Source organism: Hippopotamus amphibius, chromosome 11 (genome assembly GCF_030028045.1).
Source record: "Hippopotamus amphibius kiboko isolate mHipAmp2 chromosome 11, mHipAmp2.hap2, whole genome shotgun sequence".
Lineage (NCBI taxonomy): Eukaryota > Metazoa > Chordata > Mammalia > Artiodactyla > Hippopotamidae > Hippopotamus > Hippopotamus amphibius.
In genome coordinates this window covers 3,335,577-3,354,676 of record NC_080196.1, presented here as the reverse complement: position 1 = coordinate 3,354,676, position 19,100 = coordinate 3,335,577, and the positions used below count along the sequence as shown (strand labels likewise).

The window sequence follows — 19,100 nt, the reverse complement described above, 5'->3', positions numbered from 1 at the left end:
GGCTGGGAGCTCCTCTGGGCGTCCTCCTTCCTGGGGAGCCGGGGGGGCGTGGAAGGAGGACGGTGGAGGGTGGTCGTGTGCAGGCTCACCCTGGCGACCTGGCCTGTGCACCGTGTCGCCCGCGGCCGCAGCCAGTCCTGCTCTGGGGCGAGTGCAGCAGCCAGGGAGGCGGCCACGTGTCCTGGCCACCACTGAGTGCTGGCTGGGTGGCTGCTGTTTGTGATTCAAAGGCCTGGTTCTTTCCCCTCTTCTGGAGTCAACCTGGCAGTTGGCTTCTTGATGCCACTGCCCACAGCAGGTTGTGTGGTGACCAGTTATTTCATCCACCAGGACCGCACCCACTTTGCAGCAGGTCTCAGAGGTCTGTAACGTCAGTCGCGTGGTGGAGACCGTTAGTGGGCACAGCAGCCCGCAGCCCTGACATCGAGGTTGATGCTTCCGTTTGGCAGTCAGTAGGGTCCCTCTGGTATCAAGTCTTTGCTTCCTGGGTGTCTAATTGAGGAGCTTGTTCAGTAGCCGGGCTCCGGGTACAGCGCTGAGGCTGTGTCCCGTGAGTCCTCACATCCTACAAGAGCCCTGGGGTCTGGGAGGTGGGCTTGGTGAGAGAAAGCCCCCGCCCTCTCCTTGACCCTGTGAGCACCGAGGACACCCAGGGGCCGCCACGTTGGGCTGGCACCGCAAGGGAAGGCCCAGCTGACTGCCTCTCAGACCCAGGGCATCATTTCAGGCTCTGGTATGGCCTTCCTTCCTCTCTCATTCAAAATAAATTCCCAATGGCCCGAAACTCAGCCACTCTGTCCAGCTGTCTTCACATCTCCTCTGCAGAATACTGGAAAGAAAGAAGAAAATGTGAGCCTCACAGTCAGTAGCCTGTCCCTGCCAACTCTGCATCCCTTTCCAGTAACGGCCCAAACTTACTCCCCGGAGTCCCCGCCCAGAGCTGATGTTCAGATGTTTACCCACCACGGTGGTGTAGGCGTTGGTCCATCAGAATGAAAGTGGCCAAGCTGAAGCTGGGACTCAGCCCGCCAAGCCAGACGGGGACCCCAGCACGAGCCCAGGCCTCCTGGAGGAGGGAGGCTGGGTGGCAGGGGGACGGTTGGCACAGCAGTCAGTTGCCGAATGTGGAAGTGGTTCGGCGTTTTCACAAGTGTAGTCCTTACTGGCTGGATGTCAGCCTTGCCCTGTCCCTCAGCCAGCAGCGACCCTGCACTTCTAGAGGCCCCCTTCCTCGAGACATTTCTAAGAACCCCCAAGGGTCCTTACACACATACTTAAGTGTCTCCTAGTCCTGCCAGGTTAGGGCCTGTGGAAGATGGCAGCTCTAAGGGTCAGGATTGGGAGACTGTAGGGCTGAGTCCCGTCGAGCGGGGACACGACCCCAGTGCCTGGCACTGCTGACGTCTCTCGCCCTAACTCCCTCCCGCCTTCCAGGACCAGCTCCTCAGGGGCATCCAGGAGCTCGTGGGCCTCTCGGGGCTGGAGGCGGACGGGGACGGGTGTGCTGGGTGGGGGCTGATCTGGCACAGCTCCTTCGCGCCTGGGCCCACTGCACACCCTGAGGCCTCGCCGGGCACGGCGGTCCCTGGTGTGTTTGTCTCTCAGTGTCCACTGCGGTGCTCTTTTCTACCTAACTCCGGGGTGGGGAAGACAGAAGGGAGCCCCGTAGATCAGATGTGCTGGTGTGTGTCGACCCCAGTGTCGTTCAAGGAGGCTCCCCAGCCCTGGGAAAGTGAGGTCTGTTCCAGTGTATCACACGCAGGTCCCGCAGGGCCGGGAGCAGAGGAGCACAGGCAGCTGTTGAAAGGAAGGAGATCTGTGTGTCCTGACGCGGAAGGATGCTTGAGCTTGAGGAGCGGGTGGTAGGAAAACGTGCGGACTATGATGCCTCCTTCGTCTGTTTCTGTTGTCTGCCCCCATGTCGCACGTGAGGGTCCTGGCCTGGCCGCTGGCTGTGGTGGCCTGAGGCCCGCGTGCAGGGCTGAGGGGCAGCGGAGCCAGGCAGCAGCGTGACGCCGGACAGACTTCCCGCTGGCGCTTTGCCTGGGCGCTTGTGTCACCATCCCGGGGAGGGGCCAGCTTTCACACTGACGTGGTGCTCCGGCCCTGGTTTATGCCCACTTCCAAGAAGGTCTTGGTGACCTGGGGCAATCGCTGCTTTTTCTTCAAGCCCAGCATCCTGTACACGTCTCACAGCAGCCCTGGGAACAGGCAGCACGTGGCAGAGGCCCCGCCGCAGCCTCCCCACCGCCCACAGCCGGAGACTGCGTCTAGGCCAGGCTGCCACGTGCTGCACGGGAGGCCCTCCGGCTCCAGAGGAGTAAGCAGGGGGGACCTGGAGCCCTGGGCTGCGTTCCTGCCCTGGGCCCTGCTCCCTGCTCCCCGACAGGTGGTTTGAGGACTCTCAGAGCCCACACGTGACTCAGGGCCAGCCAGTCGCCCCATCTTCTTCGGCTGAGCCATCTATGTGTTTTTCTGATGGGGTCTGATGCCCGCTCCCAAAGCTTATAGAGGAAAAGGGTGAGTGGCTCTAATGACCCGTTAGTGCGCGGTAACAGCCTGACGAGGGGTGGACGTCGGCGCGTGGCCCTGCAGGGGCTGGAAACTGCAGCTGCCACTGGCACCGCCCACCTCCGCTGACCACGTCCCCTCCCCTGCAGCTGGAGCCGCGCGCGCCGTCACCAGCGCTGCAGGCCGCCCCCGACGTGAGCCGGCACGTTTTCCAGCCCAAACACGTGCAACAGGACTGTTCCACCATCACGTACTGCCTCATCTCCATCGCCCGTGTGGAGAGAACCTTAATATTTACTCCCTGCGTGAACTGAGTGTTTCCCTTACCCCTGCTGGAACGGCTCGGGTTAACCCCTTGTAGCCCTAGGTTGTCGCTTTAAGCCCTCTGCTGGGCCAGATTTAAATCATTTGATTTTGCTTAACGGTAAGTAAACATTCTTGTTACAGTACACGGTCCTCTTGCTATTTTTATTGACTTGCCTTTATCAATTCTGTGTTTCCACGAGTAGCTCTTCACCACAGCACCTCGTAATCACTTACAGATCACGGTTTAGAACTAGTGACACACACAGCCGTATAACCTGGGGTACCAGACCCCGGTGTCGTTAGTTACCGGGTTCTTACTGAGCAGGTCTGCGTACCTGGTGCCATCCTGGACTCTGCTGTGAAGGCAGCTGAGCCGAACAGGACTCGAGCCCCTGCTTCCTCCTCCTGGTCCTCAGTCTCTCTGTTCATGCCGCGGAGCTGATACAGGCACACAGGGGGTGATGGGATGAGGCCACATGAGTGTCCCTTGGGTGGCGCAGATGTGTGCAGCGCGTGTTCCCAGGAGCGGGTGGGGGGGTGGGGGGAGCCCCTTCTGCAGAGGGGACCCGGGGAAGCTTGAGCGGTGGGTGGGCTTCTGCATAGTGGGTGTGGACGCATGAGAGCCTTTGCAGGTGGAGGAGCCTGAGGGACACACGGATGGGGAGGCCACAGTCTCCCGGCATCAGTGAGACGCTCCTGATCCACAGGAGGGTGGCGACCACAGGGACCAAGAAGAGTAGACGGCGGCCTGGGCGGATGGAGAGGTGTTCCTCTTCCTGCCCTCCTAACACCATTAAGATCTGTTTTCATTCGGTTGTTTCCCCCAAAGGCCATAAAAGTGTTGCATCTGAGTGGACTTTTTAAAATCGAACTCATACTTCTGTCAACGTGGACTATACATGTGAAGGTTTGTTTTAACTGAGAGTTTCCTGAAATGAGCTCCTTGAATCGCCCCGGAGCTGCGTGCCACGGCTTTCTCTGGAGCGCTTCGTGGAGCTGGCTGGGACCAGGTCTCCTGGTGCAGCTGTGTTTGCTGGGAGCTCACCTACCCCGCAGAGGCTCCACCCTTTAGATCGCTGGCTCTGAGAAGCGAATACCGCATAACTGTGCTGGCAGGGCTTTTGTTAGGTGGGTGGCCCTGGGCACACGGTGTCCACAGCGAGTTGGCCCTGATGCGCACGCTCCACCAGGGGGAGTGTCAGCTGCCAAGCACGCGACGCTTTTGGAACGTGGCTTTGCAAGATCCGTCAGGAACTGTGAAAGTATTCACGGCTGTTCACCTGGTAATTCCACTTGTAGAACCTTCTGTAAGGAAACAGATGCTATAAAGGTTATGCGTGAGAACAGTGATCCCGGGACGAAGCGGAAACTCTGCAGATGTTCGCCGAATGAGAATGATTGCATAAGCGATGGTGCATCTTTACAGTGCAGCTCTGTCAGCCAAGAAAAATATCCTTCCAAAGACTATTTAATGACATGAGGATATAAAGTTCAGTTAAAATAAAGTTATGATTCCAAATTTAAATATTCTGTTTGTATATATACACACATACATTTTAAATGTATGAGTAAATTAAAAGACTACACAGAAAAACTGCTAAAATACTAATAGCCACATACTCTAAAGCAAATATTGTGGGACAAAAGAAGATCTTTGTTAGCCCCCGTGTGGTTCTGTTTGAACTTTAGAAGTTTCAGACTGTCTGTTAATGGCGCCTCCCCGGGTGATAGAGACATTGTTCCCACTTACCCCAGGGCACAGTGCACTGTCTTCTCTGCAGTGACCTTTTTATCAAGTCATATGGTCTAGTTAAAATTCACAACGTGCCTTTGTATCAGTTAGGGTTGGTTTAGTTGTGTATAACGAGAAACCCAAATAACAGTAGCTCTGAAAACGTGGAGGTTTATTTTCCTCTCACATAAAGAGCAGGCGGCAGTAAGCTAGGAGGTTGGCTGGTGTGGTGGTTCCACGGTCATCACGAACCCAGGCACCTCCCTCCTGCCTCTCATCTGCAGTGTGTGGCTCCCCTGTCAAACTTACCTCCTAGTGCTAGATGGCTGCTGATGTTCCAGCCATCAGGTTACAGTTACCTCCCTCCTTGTCTGTCTCCCCTCCTGACTCTGAGCTTCCTGAGGGCAGGGATGTGTCTCCAGCCTCACCCGAGCACAGTCCTGGTGCGGGAGGTGCCCGCCGCTCGTCTGTGGCCTGTCCGGGGCTGAGCTGCCCCTCACAACTCCTCCAGGGCTTGTCAGGGCTTTCATTTAACAAACACCCATAAATCGTTTCCACTGCAGAGCCCTCTGCTCTCTGCTTCCTTCTCTCATCCGCTCATCAGTGGTCCCAGGACTGTGGGACCCAGGGCCACAGTGTGCCAGGGTCCCCTGGCCTGCCTTTGAGGGGCTCCCAGGCAGACCTGAATGAGCACAGGAGCTCACACAGATCCTGGGCACAGACCACCCAGGTGGTCCAGGCGAGCTGCAGGGTGGGGACAGCAGGCCTCACAGCGTCCCTCCCAGCTGCTGCCGGCGGTAGAGCACGTTAGGAGGCAGAGAGCCGGCCCCTCAGGAGGTGGCAGGAAGGCCGTTACACCTCCCACCGCTGCAGCACACGGGTCCTCACCTCCGCGTCCGCAGTGACATCCCCTGGCAGGTTCCCCCAGCTGCCTCCAGGGCTCTCGTACCACGGAGGTGCCGGCTGTGTTGAGGGTCCAAGGACTGATGGAGCAGCAAAGGCCCGTGAAGATCAGCTGGGGGCAGCCCCGGATCAGCTCGGTGAGCCGTAGGCCTCATGCTACGGATGAGGATGCGGAGGCCAGAGGGAGGAGGGGGACAGTGTGACAGGTGAGCGGCAGAGCCAGGCCTGCAGCCGTGCTGCTTCTGCCCCAGCGTGGACAAAGCGCACTTGTTCCCTATGGTAAACGTCCTAAGAGGCCAGAAGAAACAGTGCTAAAGGCCAGAAACCCTGTCGTGAGCAGCTGCTGAGCAGGGATCTGGCTGGGTCTCACCCGGCTCAGGACATCCCGCGGCTGGCGCCGTTCCCAGGGCGAGAAGGAGCGAGTGGGCATCTCCCACTGTTCCTGCAGGGCGGGCGGTGGGGCGGGAGGTGCGGGGAATGAGCAGAAGCAAGCCGGTGACTGCCCTCTGCCCCACAGTGCCGCTTCCGGACGGCGTCCGCGGACGTCTGCACCTCCATGCTGGAAACGCGCTGTCTGAGCCTTCACAGCTCACGGAGCCCGTGGTTCTGATCTGTCTTCTCTTTGCCTCCAGGTCCACATTGGCCAAATGTATTCGACTGACAAGCTCGTCATTGAGAATCAGGAGAAGCCCAGGCCCTAAGGACCTAGGGAGCCGGACCAGCCACCACCGGCAGCCGGGGACCACTTCCGCGTCCCCTGTGCTTGGCACAGGGGCTCCCAGCAGACCACGAGCGGCCTCTCGCGTCCGCTTTACGTAGCCTCTCGCTCTGCCCGCCCTGGGAACGGATGAACGGAGCAAGATTCCCACGCTCCCGCAGCCTCGGGGATGGGGACGGTGTCCCTCCTTGTTCACGCGTCAGAGTGCAGGGCTGGAGCTCCCCGAGAGCACGCCGTGCGTTCCTGTGTCTCCTCCAGCCCCACCCCCCGCTTTGTAGCTCCTCAGCACTTGTGTAGAGCATTTCCAGACGTTGTTTCTCGGTCCTTGACAATAAACAGAATTGTCTCCCTAAGCCTCTGTACCAGACGCACTCATCAGGATCCGTGCACCCTTGTTTCCTGCTTGGGCGGGGGTGGGGGGGTGTGCGGCAGGGAGGTCCAGCCCTGAGCCAAGTCCCCCCTTTGCAAAGGCATGTCCAAGCACCAGTCGAGATTTGGGGGCAGTGGGGAGTAGGGCAGAACTGAAAAGGCAGAGGGTGCACCCGGGCCAGTGCGACAACAGAGGGGACCCGTGGGTGGATGTGCACCTGGGGACAGGTGCGCGCAGCCTGCTGCTCAGAGAGTGGTCTCAGGATCGGGGACGTCAGCCCCACGGGGGAGCTTGCTGCAAACGCAGCACCTCAAGCCCCACCCAGACCTTCTGAATCAGAACCTTCAGTCTAACGCACCCCAGGGGACGCCAGGGGACGCTGAGGTTTGAGACGTGTCCCCAGGCTCACTTACTGAGCCAGGCACCTGGAGAGACTGAGAGTTTTCAGAAGGGAATTTCTCAGTGTTTCATATTCTGACTTGATAAGTGAAGGTCGGGCACTGTGATTTATAAATGCATTTTTAAGGCTTTCTTGGTCTTTTTAATGTTTAACCAGTTTGGGAAACTCTGCCCTTTGAGTATGTTACAGGTAAAAAAGATATTTGTATGCATTTGTCCTTGGAAACACATCAGTTCAAAACATGGAAAGAGGGTATTAAGAAACTGGGGATTTTGCAAGGGACCCAGTCACTGGGAGATTTCTTGCCTTCCTCCATAAACAGTGCCGAGTACACTCATTACTCCCGTGTTTGGGTTTGGAACAGGCTCATATAAATAGTCACAGCTCCTAAAATAGCTGCGACTGCCACCAACTTGCCACTGGGCCGCTCCCCGTGTTGTTTTACTTCTCACGGTCACGTGAGCCGAGCGCGTGGTCTGGGTCCGCGTCCCCACTCCCGTGTTGAAGACCGTGTCTGCCCAGCTCGCCTGTGGATCCTAGATTTTGTTGTGACGCCGTGTTCCATGTAGATTAAACGTGTAGTCATTCTGTGTGGCAAGACAGCCTGTGATTTCAGGATGCTTTGGCCCAAGGACTGAACGTCTCGTGTGCCTGTGAGATCAGTCCTTGGCCATTCCAGATCTGTTAGCCCTGTAAACCCGTATCTCCACACATCTTAGGGCTGAGGTGTGAGAATACCACTCAGCGGACAGTGGAGGGGGTGGGAGGTGTGCCCCCCGCCCCCGCAGCTGACTGTCATGGGGCAGCACCTCAGCCCGGGTGTGTGGCCCTGGGCACGTTCCCCTCTGCACCAGGCAGGCATGTGGTTGCTCAGAAACGACTCCGTCTGACCCCGGTGCCAGCCAACGGGTGTCACCTCTGATTTACACTTAATTAAGTAAAGCAGCTGCTGCTTGGAAACCGAAGTCCAGAGCTGAACCTCTCCCCTCCAAGTATGGCACTGCCAGCAGGATAACAGCTCCACAGGAGACGTCCCCCTAGATCGTGGTCACAGAGGCAGTGAAGCGGCACACGGAACTCGTTCTGCAGGCCTTCAACACCAGGTGGCTCTTATGTTAATTAAAGCACACGCTTGGGTCTGAACATGCCCCACGCCTTAATAAACAGCTAATGTTTGCAACTCAGATGAAGTTAAGTATGCATGTGGAATCTGGAAAGGCGTGAAGGAGAATTCTGTGACAAAAGCCACAGACGTGTCCCTGAAATTGCCCGTGCAGGTGTGGCAGGCCGCGCCTCGCGCTGGGTGTCCCCCAGTTCGGAGGACCCATGCTCCCGTGGGGACGGCTGCTTGTGTAACGCATTCCACTTGCCTGATGCGGCCCCAGCTGAGGACACTGGTGGGAGGACACACCCTCCGTCACGGCCAGCCTCCCGGCCTCTGGAACCTGCGGAATTCAGGCTGAGGATGCTGTCCAGCGTCCGCACGGAGAAAATCAGAAATGCCACAGCACACGCCAGGTCCTCCTGGGGAAGAAACCAAGCGTGTCTGCTTTGTAGACCTTCAGAGGTAACCCATGCTTGGTCTGGCTGTCGTGCTTCCGTGCCGGGAGAATGAGCGCACGGCTGTCCTTCTCCGGACGGGACTGGCCTAGCTCACGTTACCTCTACCTGCTGCCACCTTCCTGCCCCCTCCCTCCCCAGCCTCACCCAGCATCTCACGTCCCTGAACACAGCCAACACGCCACCCGCCACCCAGGAGCAGAGGGGACATGCCAGGAGGAGCCACAGAGATGATACACGTCGGAGCCAGCAGACACGAGCTCAAAGCTGAGAGCGCGTGTCTCCGGTCAGTAGGTCCTGTGCAGGCAGGCCCAGCCTCTCCCCGCCACCCGTCCCGCATCTCCTCATCCGTTCAGTGCCACTGGGACCCACCAGCGGGTACCAGGAGCCGGGGAGACACCCGGCACGACACCCGGCCCTGCCTGCACACCTGCAGCCTCACGAGGAGGTTAAATGAGAAAATGGCAAGCCTGCGAGTGTGACAAGAGTGAAACAGGTGCTGTAGGAGAGGACAGTGAGTGTCAGGCGGTCGCCCCAGGAAGGGAGCCTTCAGATTAGACGGGGGCTGGGCTGGCGGAGGGAGAGGAGCTCTCCAGGCGCGAGGGGCAGCACCTGCCAAGCCCTGGATCAGGAAAAACAGCGCAACTAAAGGACGGCGGGCGGCGGCAAGGATGGGTAGGGAGGCGGGACCCGAGGACGGCGAAGAGCTGTTGAGGGTTTTGAGCGGGATCTTGTCTGTGTTTTTAGAAGGTCACGTTGCTGTAGGGGGAATAGACAGGGATGCAGGGAGACCAGCTTTTGGAGGGAGGAGGTGGGGGGTCAGACTGAACATGTAACCCAGGCACGAGATGGTGGCGGCGTCACTGGGGCTGGTGACGTTGGAAGCAGAGTCTACATCACCCCGAGAAGAGCTGCTCTGGCCAGGCTGCCCCTCCGCGGGGCGGGGGGCACCTGGGGCCGAGATGCCCTCGTGGAGCCCCCGGGCCGGCCTAGCTTAGGCCCGTGGGCTTTAGCCACCTCCTAGCCCTGAGGTGAAGAAGCAGCTGTTGTCTCAGGCACTGAGCTTGGGGGTGGTTTGTTATGAAGCAGTGACCAACTGATACAGAGAGCTAGTGTAAAACCTTGATTTATTACTTTCTCAGGACCACCGCAAACTTTGAGGAGTAGGCAGGTGACCTCGGCCAAAACCGTGGGTCTCCCGTGCAGGGTCACTTCCACGAGTATCTTCAGGGCACAGGTGTCACGTGTCTTACAGACAAAAGGGCTCACTAACTACTGGACCCCACTGGGGTGTACATTCAGAACAGGATCGAAGAAAGAAATAAAAGATAACAGAGCCACTACTGACTGGGCGGACGTGAGGTGTACAGGGGCGTAAGGGGGGCCCAGGAGGAGCCCCAGGTTTGGGGCCAGGGTGGCTCAGCAGACGTGGCCACCAGCTGAGACAGGACAGGAGGGGACGCTGTCCGAAGCGTCCTCCTCCTGCCAGATCCAAGCAACTTCAAACAGAAAGACTGTTGTCTACAAATGCATCTTTTACCTCCCAAGGTTGAAAGTATTGTTTCTGTATATTCGTTTTATTTTTTTAAAAATCCACTGGGATGAAGCAATTTGAAAGACCCTTATAAAGAGACTTTCCCCTCAGCCTCTGTAAAACAAATATCCTCCTTCTATATGTAAAGCTATGGATATATATTATCATTGGGAACAGGAGCAGGGGAAATTCTTTCATATTTAGCCAAAGGGGACATGAGATTAAAAAAACAAAGGGCCGAGGAGGGCTGGTCTGCATGTTCTAAGAATGCGCTTCTAAGAATGAACAGAAAAGACACCATAAAACATCAACAAGTGTACAGAAAGTACACAAGTGCGTTTCATAACAGAAGGGGCTGCTTTTTTATTAGGTACTTCATGCAAACTGTTGCCCGCTTTCTAGATGAAAGGACATCTCAGGTATTGAGGCCAGGCTACGCTTGTAGCAGCAGCTGAAGAAACAACAAGCACTCAAAAAGCAGACAGAGAAAGCGCGTCCTGCACCGAGGAGGATGTCCTCTGAGCCGGGGCGGCGTCTGCTGGACCCACCCACCGTCATGGACCGAAGCACCTTGATAAGTATGGTCAGAGCCCAGGTGGCCAGATCTTGACTGAAGACAACCACGGGGACGGTTTGGAGAACACGTTAAAAGTTCTGCCTGTTGAAGTGTGCCCTGGCCTCATGATAGTGGTCACTGTGTGACTCAGAAGCCACCGGAAGCAGCCACGCCGCCTGGGTCACGGGCACGGACCCGGCAGGCGTCAGCGAGGTCCGCAGACACAGGCAGGACCCTGTGCCCGTGCGCGTTCTTACCGGCGAGGGGGACCGCCCGCAGGGCCCTGTGCTCCGCGCGTCCCGCGAGCTCGTCTTGTGTTTGCTCTGTTACAAGAGGATCCGGAACAAAGCTGGAACTTGGTGGAGAAAGCAGGCTTTTTCTCTGACCATTTGCCCAGAATCTCTATGGACAGTGGCTCCCCTCACCCCTGAGGACAAACGGGTGTCTGCAGCACTTATCCGTCCTTCAGGGAACCTTTCGTGAAAACGGCTGCCTGCGTTGAGATCCACGTGGGGAGTAAGACAGATGCTCTCGCGTCTGCTCAAGGGCGAAGCTCTAAGTCCAAAGACCCTCCAGAGAGAACCCAGAGGAGAACTCTGAGGTGAATGTCTGTGTCTCCACCTGGTGGGACCATTGACACCATAAGAGCGACAGCAAAGAAACTCGGTGTCTTATTGTCTGAAAATTAGACCACAGGCCAGCGTTGACACCAGTGGAGCTGGAACTGCACTTGTTCTCAGATTCAACATCCCTGCGCTGACCTGAGGGCCATGTCAGTCAGTGGACGCACGGGCTGCCCCTCCCAGAGGAACTGGACTTCCAGGGCTCGTGGCTTGGCAGGAAAACAGCTTCCTGTAAATGAGCTGCATCCTCTTCCTACTGAAGTGATGAGCTCTCTTAGGAAGTTCAGTGGTACGAAATTGCTCTCATCAGCCAGAAAGTTACAGGGAGTATCACCTAAATGTCAGTTAAACATTAAAATATTTCAGTGGAACTTCCCACCAGTTACTAAGTGAATTCATGTGACTTCATCTGTCTTGAATACAGAGACGGTTTAATAACAATATAACTGGTTCTACATTTTTAAAGGAGTATTTCTTTTAGGTGCATATATGTGGTATACGAAGCACATATAGACTGTATGATCAAGGATTCCAACATTAATGCCGAGTCTTGTAAAGATTTGCCAGATAGACTCTCCCACTCACACTTCAAACGTGTCACATGTTTAGGATTATTAATTTGGCAAATCTTAGCAGGTATTTTCACTCTAAAAGCACAGCCTTATCCTTCCTCGTGGGACTCTACAAACAGAAGCTTGTTCAAAGAAGGGAAACGATGTATCAGTAACTCAGACTGCAAAAATAAATGAAACGTTTCTTTAAAAAATAAAATTGGAACATAGGAATATGGTGTGGTGGGAGGAATGCAGATGGTGGGGGAAGAAACCAGCCACTGGCAGGACAGCCCAAGACCTGGAGATGCCGTCATGGTCCTGTTCAAGGGTTCCAGCACCAGCCAGACCCCTAATGACCTCTCTAGCTCCAAAAGCCTGCAATTCCAGTTAAATCAAAAGGAAAAAAACCATCCTCAAGACCATCTGAATGCTAGGGCTCTTGCCTTGTTTTTGTTTTTCCTTGGCCACGCCACGCGGCTTGCAGGATCTTAGTCCCCTGACCAGGGATCAAACCCGGGCCCCGGCAGTGGAAGCGCTGAGTCCTAACTGCTGGACCAGCAGGGAAGTCCCTGAATGCTAGTTTGTGGCACAATCAGCAGGAAATCTTCAGGTCCCTCCCCAGCTTTGCGAGGAACTTTGGTGCTGTTTGGGGTTGGCCAGAGCATTCAGCCCAGCCTGTGGTCCACGAGAATATGGATTTGGAAGTAACTGGGCAGTGAAGCCAGCTGGCCCTCTGCAAAGGCTCAGGGAACCCGTGGAGGGGCGCTTGGGCGCTCAGAACCTTCACCAGCCACCAGTCCAGTGTCTGACCCAACAAGTGTGTTTCCAACTTCTGAACTGAAAACTTTTTCTCCCTGGCTTCTGCTGGCTTCTGCAATTCCTAAAGCAGAATTTGCACCCAGCTGGAAAAGAAAGGGGACATCTATCTCTTGCTCACCCACCAATAACGGTTGCCTCGCATGTCTTCCCAGCAGGCACACGGTTAAAGAGAAAGTTCTGAATGTGCTCTGGGCAGAGTGAACAGTTTGGGGTGGAGACACACGTGGGATCCCTGCCCTCGAGAATCTGACTTCATTGTTGGGGAGCCCAGCTAAACACATGGAGAACAACCAGAAGACAACCAAGTGCTGGCCTGGCCGCGAAAGCAGGAGAGCAGCATGGACTGCAGGGAACTCACAGAGACCCTGGGGCTGGGATAAGCCTCCGGGGGGAGTGAAGAGTCGGGCAGGGGGGCAGGGAGTGTATCAGTGGGGGCAGGGGGACTTCCCTGGTGGTCCAGTGGTTAGGGCTCCGCACTTTCACTGCTGGGGCCTGGGTTCAATCCCTGGTTGGGAAACAGATCCCACAAGCCACGTGGTGTGGCCAAAGAGAGGAAAGAAAGGGGAAAAAAAAAAACGGGAGGCAGCACACTGGTGAGTGGGCACTGAGACAGGTTGCAAATCCTGGCCCCTCAGCGGCTTCCTATGGAGAAGTAAGGACAGGCCTCAAGGTGGCCCGAGCGACAGCACCCCTCCCTTCCTTCATCCTCCAGCTCTGCCTCTTCCTGACGGCGTCTCTGAACTTCTGTTTCCTCATCTATGAAATGGAGCTGATCACATCCCGACCTCACAGGGCTGCCGTCAGGACTGTAAACACATAATGCACGCAGAGCTCTCCTGCCGTGTTTGCCGCCCAGTCCCCGGCAGTAACTGGGAGGCGCCTTATCACTCACTTAGAAACTGTGTCAGACGCCCTAGGGGTGTAGACATGGACCAGATGTGGAGGCTTCCCTTAATCACAGTGCATTTAGCCCCGTACTGCAGACGTGTGTGCCGTGGCTAAGGGGATAAGTTACCTGGGAGAGTAACGGGTAAGGTAGGGCTGGAAGTGGGGAGAGGGGAGATACAAAAGAAGGAGAAATTGCCTCCTCCTGAGCACGGAGTCCCGGGCTGAGCACGGAGTCCTGGGCTGAGCTGTCTGAGTCTTACTGGGTGGGAGAGGGAGCAGTTAAGCCGGAATGGTGCCTGCGGCGGATTCGCTGGGCAGTGATGCAGGCAAGGCCCATGAGAGGAGAGCCGGCCAGGAAATTGTTGCCATAATGTAGATGCGAGGGGGTACGGCCTGGCTGAGGACAGGGCAGCGTGGACGGGCTATAGAGGAAAGAATGAGTCCAAACGACAGGCTCGATGAGAGTAAAGAAGGGAGCGAAGCCAAGGAAGGCTGATGCTTCCATCCTGAGATGCCTGCCGCGTGGCTACCCCTCAGGGAGGTGCCGAGATGCAACCCCTTAAGGCAAACGCAGGTCCACCCGCCGCACAGACTGCACGGCTGTACGCCGACATCTGACATCACCGTGTGCGCGTCGTCTGCGGCGGAGACACTTTGGGGGACCTGCCGTCTCACGAGAGCCCCTCCTGCTCCCCCACGACAGGAGTCGGGGCTACTGCTTTTGACTGTTACACACAACACGGCGGCGAACCTTCTGTCCGTGTCTCTCAGCGCCCGCGTGCACATGCTGATGTGCACATGTGGAATTTCTGCTCATGGGGTTACATGTGTGGTCAGCTTCAGGAGATGCCGCCAAACAGGTTTTCAGCGTGACAGTCTCACTTCTTGGATGTCTAGACATACCTGCACGTGAAACCGGTTTGATGTAAAGGCGTGGGTGGACAGATGAGGCTCTAGGCTGAGAGGCAGCTCCCTGCGGTGGCAGGCACCAGCCTTTGTCCAAAGACCACCCGCGCCCTCCACCAGGAGGAAGGCCCATCTGAGGGGAGCGGGCAGGGCCACGCGGCCTCCAGCCTCCCCCGAACAGAGATTCTCACAGCACCCACCCCAGGGATGCCAAGTGCCAGATACACTGGGGGAAGTGACGTTTCCTTACACGTGTGGAGCTAGCTGCCTCGGGCTTGGAGGGGAAGGGAAGGTGGAAATGGGAGCACAGACGCGGCGTGGGAGGTGTCCGCAAAGAGGTCCAACCACCTCGAGTGCAGGCTCGGCGACAGCCACGCCCCCCGCCTGCCTTAACCCCCACGCGTCCCAGGGCCACGGCTGTGCCCACCCCGTGGGCAGTGCTCCCGCGACACTTGCAGAGAGAAGGACTAGATTCCGATGAGTTGGCTCGGGGAACGCAGGCCACTGCCGGGGGTGGGGGCAGAAGAATTAGACACAGTTCCCACCGCCCATGGAATCTGTAGCATCTTTATGAGACCACATGTTGACTTTTTTTTGGAGGATAGGGTGACAGAAGGAGAATCAGCCCCAACAGAGACGGACAAGGAGCAGCTCGAGGGGAGGGAGGTGGGTCAGAAGAGGGCGGTCACAGAACCAAAACGGGCCGCAAAGAACGGCTGTGCAACATCGTCAAACGGCAGCCAACAAACAGGAGTAGGTGCGCAACTTAGGGCGGATGATCTCTGGAGAGGAAGCTATCGCAAGGAAATGCAAAGATAGCAGTCAGATGCACATGTGTGCATCATACGTGTGTGTGTGTGTATATGTGTGTAATACACATCCCATCCTGGGAACAGCAGAAACAAATGGCTGTCTGCCCATGTACCAAGAAGTGTCAGGTTCGCACAGGGGGAGCCCCTATAATTTGTTCCCCAGATTCATTCACCCTTACCCTGTTCAGATGAAGTCAGACAACGTTGATGCTCAGGGTGGAGCCGGCAGAGGCCGGAGGGAAAGAGGAAGACGTGCAGCACGCGGTGTGTGCTCGGCTTGCACTCCACGAATAACTTCCCTCCGTGCTCACAGCCATGTAGTCAGGCAAGAGTCGCTGCCCCCGTTTGGCAGATGTGAAAACTCCTGTGCAGCAGGGAAGGGACGTGTCTGGAAGCACACGGCCAGCCAGGGCCGAGCTTTGTCCGCTGCCGGCCCGGCTCACCTGGAGCAGGTGCACCTCTCCCACATCAGGCGCTCTCCCCAGCGGCTAAGCGTGCTTCTCCCCCAGCACAGCACCTGGCAACGCTGTACACGCTTCTCAATGGAAGTTTTTCTTTTTTAAAAAAAAGTTTAATTTAACATTGTTGTTATTAACTTTTTATTTGAAATGGTTTGAAACTCACAAGAATTTGCAGAAAAAGCAGAGAGAATTCCCACGTAAACTTTGCATAGCTTTCCGCAGTGATAATATCTTCTGTAACCTAGTACGTTGCCAAAACCAGGAACTCAAAGCTGGTACAATACTATCGACTCAGCAATCTCCAGCCTCGGCCCTGAGATTTCAGGACCCCTTTGCTGGGGGCTGTCCTGTGCCCTGTAGGATGTTGGCAGCATCCCTGACCTCTACCCACTGGGTGCCTGTGGCCCACCCACCCTAGGTGTGACCACCAAATACGTTCGCAGACTCAGTGATAGCTTTCAAAGTCCCAGGTTGCTTTACAGTCTTTATTCAAGTTAGGGCTTTGGGTTCAGCATTTTTTTAGGTGTAACACTTACAGAAATATCGCCATACAGCACAGCAGCAAACAGAAAGTTTCCCCCAAATTCCTTAGAATTGAAAAGACATTTTCAAACTGCAAAAATATAATCATCCTTTAAAAAATCGAGGAGAAACACGAGGGCTGGGTTTGGACCCCAGTAGTTCTCAGTCTGAATGAACAGTATCTAAAATCACATTCGCAGAAATGTTCCTCACCCCAGACAGTCCACCAGGCATATTCTCAGGCAGATCTCAAAACGGAGGTTAATGAGGGCCTCTTCTCTCACTGTGTTAGAAGGAACTGCACAGAATCCCATTCAATCGCATTAAAACATCCTGTCTGGAAGAGTGGCTGTTAAAGGACCGCCCGGCCCGCCTGCTTCCAGCTCAGGAGGGCAGGCTCTGCGTCCCCAACAGTCACGGTCATCTTGGACCCTGAGGCCCGCTCCCACCCCACACAGGGCTGGGGCCCCTGTCAAGTCACAGCTGTCACAGGCAGGCTCCCTAGAGAGGCCCCCAGGGTCCAGACACACCTGGGTGAGCTACGGTGCACGTTCAGACCCTGGAGGGATGACATGGGTATTTGGTGACGTTGCAGTGGCCATGGACCTCTACCACCCGGGGCTCTGGGCTCACCCGCAGAAGTCAGACCACCGCTCACAGAGGGAGCCCCTGAGCGGAAGCTGAGCCTTGCTGCCAGGCCATCCCCAGCCTCCACTGTCACGTACAGGTAACATGGCACAGGTGAACTTCAGGGCCCCTGTGCCTGTACCTACAAAGAACAGTGCCCATGGCTTTAGAAACCCTCAGCTCTAATGAATCCATCTGGACAGTGAAGACCCTATAAGGTCTCCTGAACCACCTGGATGCAGTAGAATCAAAAGTGAAGACCGCAAACACTATGGCCTGGCCTTCCCTCCCGGCAGCCCTCAGCCCGCTCTGCCCAGGCCAGGGTCTTGGGGGCAGGCGCCCGCCGCCGCAGGCAGGCCCAGGCCCGAAGCGGCGCTTCCCCCGCTGCACTGTTTCCCAGCTGCTGGAGGGCGGGTCACGCAGCGCAGGACGGGCCCAGCCTCAGAACTCAACACCTTACAGCCCATCTCGAAGGTGCTTCCTCAGCCAAAAAAAACCAAAAAAACTAGTCTTTCAGGGCAGTCACACCAATACAGAAATTCATTTTCAATGACTTTCTCGTAGACAGGAAAGTCCCAAATCACTGGTAGCAGAAGCAGCCTCTTGTTCAGAATTTTGGAGGTGGGAAGCTAAGCGGGGGAACACATGGATCTTTCTAAATGTGGACTGTTTTTTGGGGTTTTTTTCCCCAAAAGGACATATTGTGTATTTCCTTGTGAAGACTTGCCTGCAATTTACTTCCATGTATATCTGTAATTATCCACATAATATCAATTTTTAGATATCCCAGCGACCTTCAAAAGGAATTAGATTTATAAATGCACAATCCTAATACAACAAACAGACCTCGCTAATGTCGGGGTCTGCACTTCACTGTGACGTGGAAAACACACAGGCTTTGGTGTTTCTGGCTGAAAAATATAATTTTATAAACAACATGCCTGACGTCTGTGCATAAAAACACAACTTCTCCTTAACCAGACTGAAAGGGACATACAAATAGAATTCTCTAGGCCATCTGAAGTGCTGCCGAATATAAATGCACATTTCTTTTTAAATAATGTAAAAATTAGACAAAACCTAACTCCCTCCAAGAAACTGTAACCTCTTTCACCTACTTCGCATATAAAAGATGCTGCTTCAGCTGCACCAGAACAGCCTCCTGATAACAGGGCTTCTTCACCCAAAGCTGTCCAGGGAGGGGCGGAACCCACAAACGCCCTAGACAGCCCTGCCAGGGGCCCCTTTAAAGACCACGCGTTTCCTGTAACCATAAACTTCTCGTCTGCGGGAGTGGGTGCTGCCTCCTCGTAACACATAGGGGTTTGTAGAAAGGCCTGCTGCAGGATGTGCTCATGAGGTTTTCAACTTGGAGAGTAAATGTTTCAAGCTTAGTTCGCAAAACCACCTGCTTTCAATCTGTATTCAATTCAGATTTTCAGACCGAGTTTCCCATTTCTGGATATGTTAGGGTGCTGTCGGTTCCCTTGGGCAATGACTTGAGCTCACAAGTTTCAGAGGACCCGAGCAGTGCCCACAATGCGAATGGGACGAGGAATTAGACTGCTCTGATTTCTCTGAGTGTCTGTAAGTGTCTCTAACGTGTCTCTGCTTTACCAGGGACGTCTGTGTATCTAAAGATGTTCCAGGTTGAACTGGCTCTGAGCTCATGACTTAAACAGACTTCCACTCTCCTATTAGATTCGCCAAGCACATCGCACTCGCATATCTTAAAAGCAAGCCCTTGATCTTCACCATCTCAAAAATCTCCATTCAGCCCAAATGTGACTCAGTTCTTTCCTTGCCAAAATGTGTCTGCTCAGAGAGGGTGAAGCCAAAGAGCTAAACTCTACAAGATGCAAACACAACGTCTCCCAAAAGAATTCAAAAGAGTTTAAGTCCTAATGAGCCTAAGTGATGGTGTTTAGCTCTCCAGCAGCCAGCCCTTGGAAGGTTAAAGGACCGTTTAGGGCTGCAACCTGACAGTCTCCCCCATCAGAGGAAGGAGGTCCAGAGGGGAACGTGGAAACACAGCAGGTCACCTAGTGGAAAGTGTCCATCCACAGTCCCAAGGAGAAGCCAGGGCCAGCCTCTCCCAGGGGCTTCCAGGCACCAGTCCACTTACTGACAATAAGGCCAGGAGGGCCCTGTAGAGGAAAGGTGGGCTCACCGGGCTGGGCCCAGGTTGTCAGGTTCCGCCCTGCCCCCTGGCCCTTGCCCCTGTGACCACAGGAAGCACATCCCCCACCCTGGAGGACCGTCCAGGCCTGGTATCACGGGGACTAGCCGGGCAGAGCT

General features: G+C 55.5%; 1 protein-coding gene across 1 annotated transcript in view; it reads left to right on the top strand.

The window, feature by feature from the left end:
• LYRM4 (LYR motif containing 4) overlaps positions 1–6,514 on the top strand; it is a 108,184-nt gene extending 101,670 nt beyond the window's left edge. The window contains exon 3 of the mRNA XM_057699092.1: positions 6,085–6,514. Coding sequence (XP_057555075.1) covers positions 6,085–6,153 — 69 coding nt within the window. The 3' untranslated portion in view covers positions 6,154–6,514. The remainder of the gene's footprint in view (positions 1–6,084) is intronic.
• Positions 6,515–19,100: the final 12,586 nt, after the last annotated feature.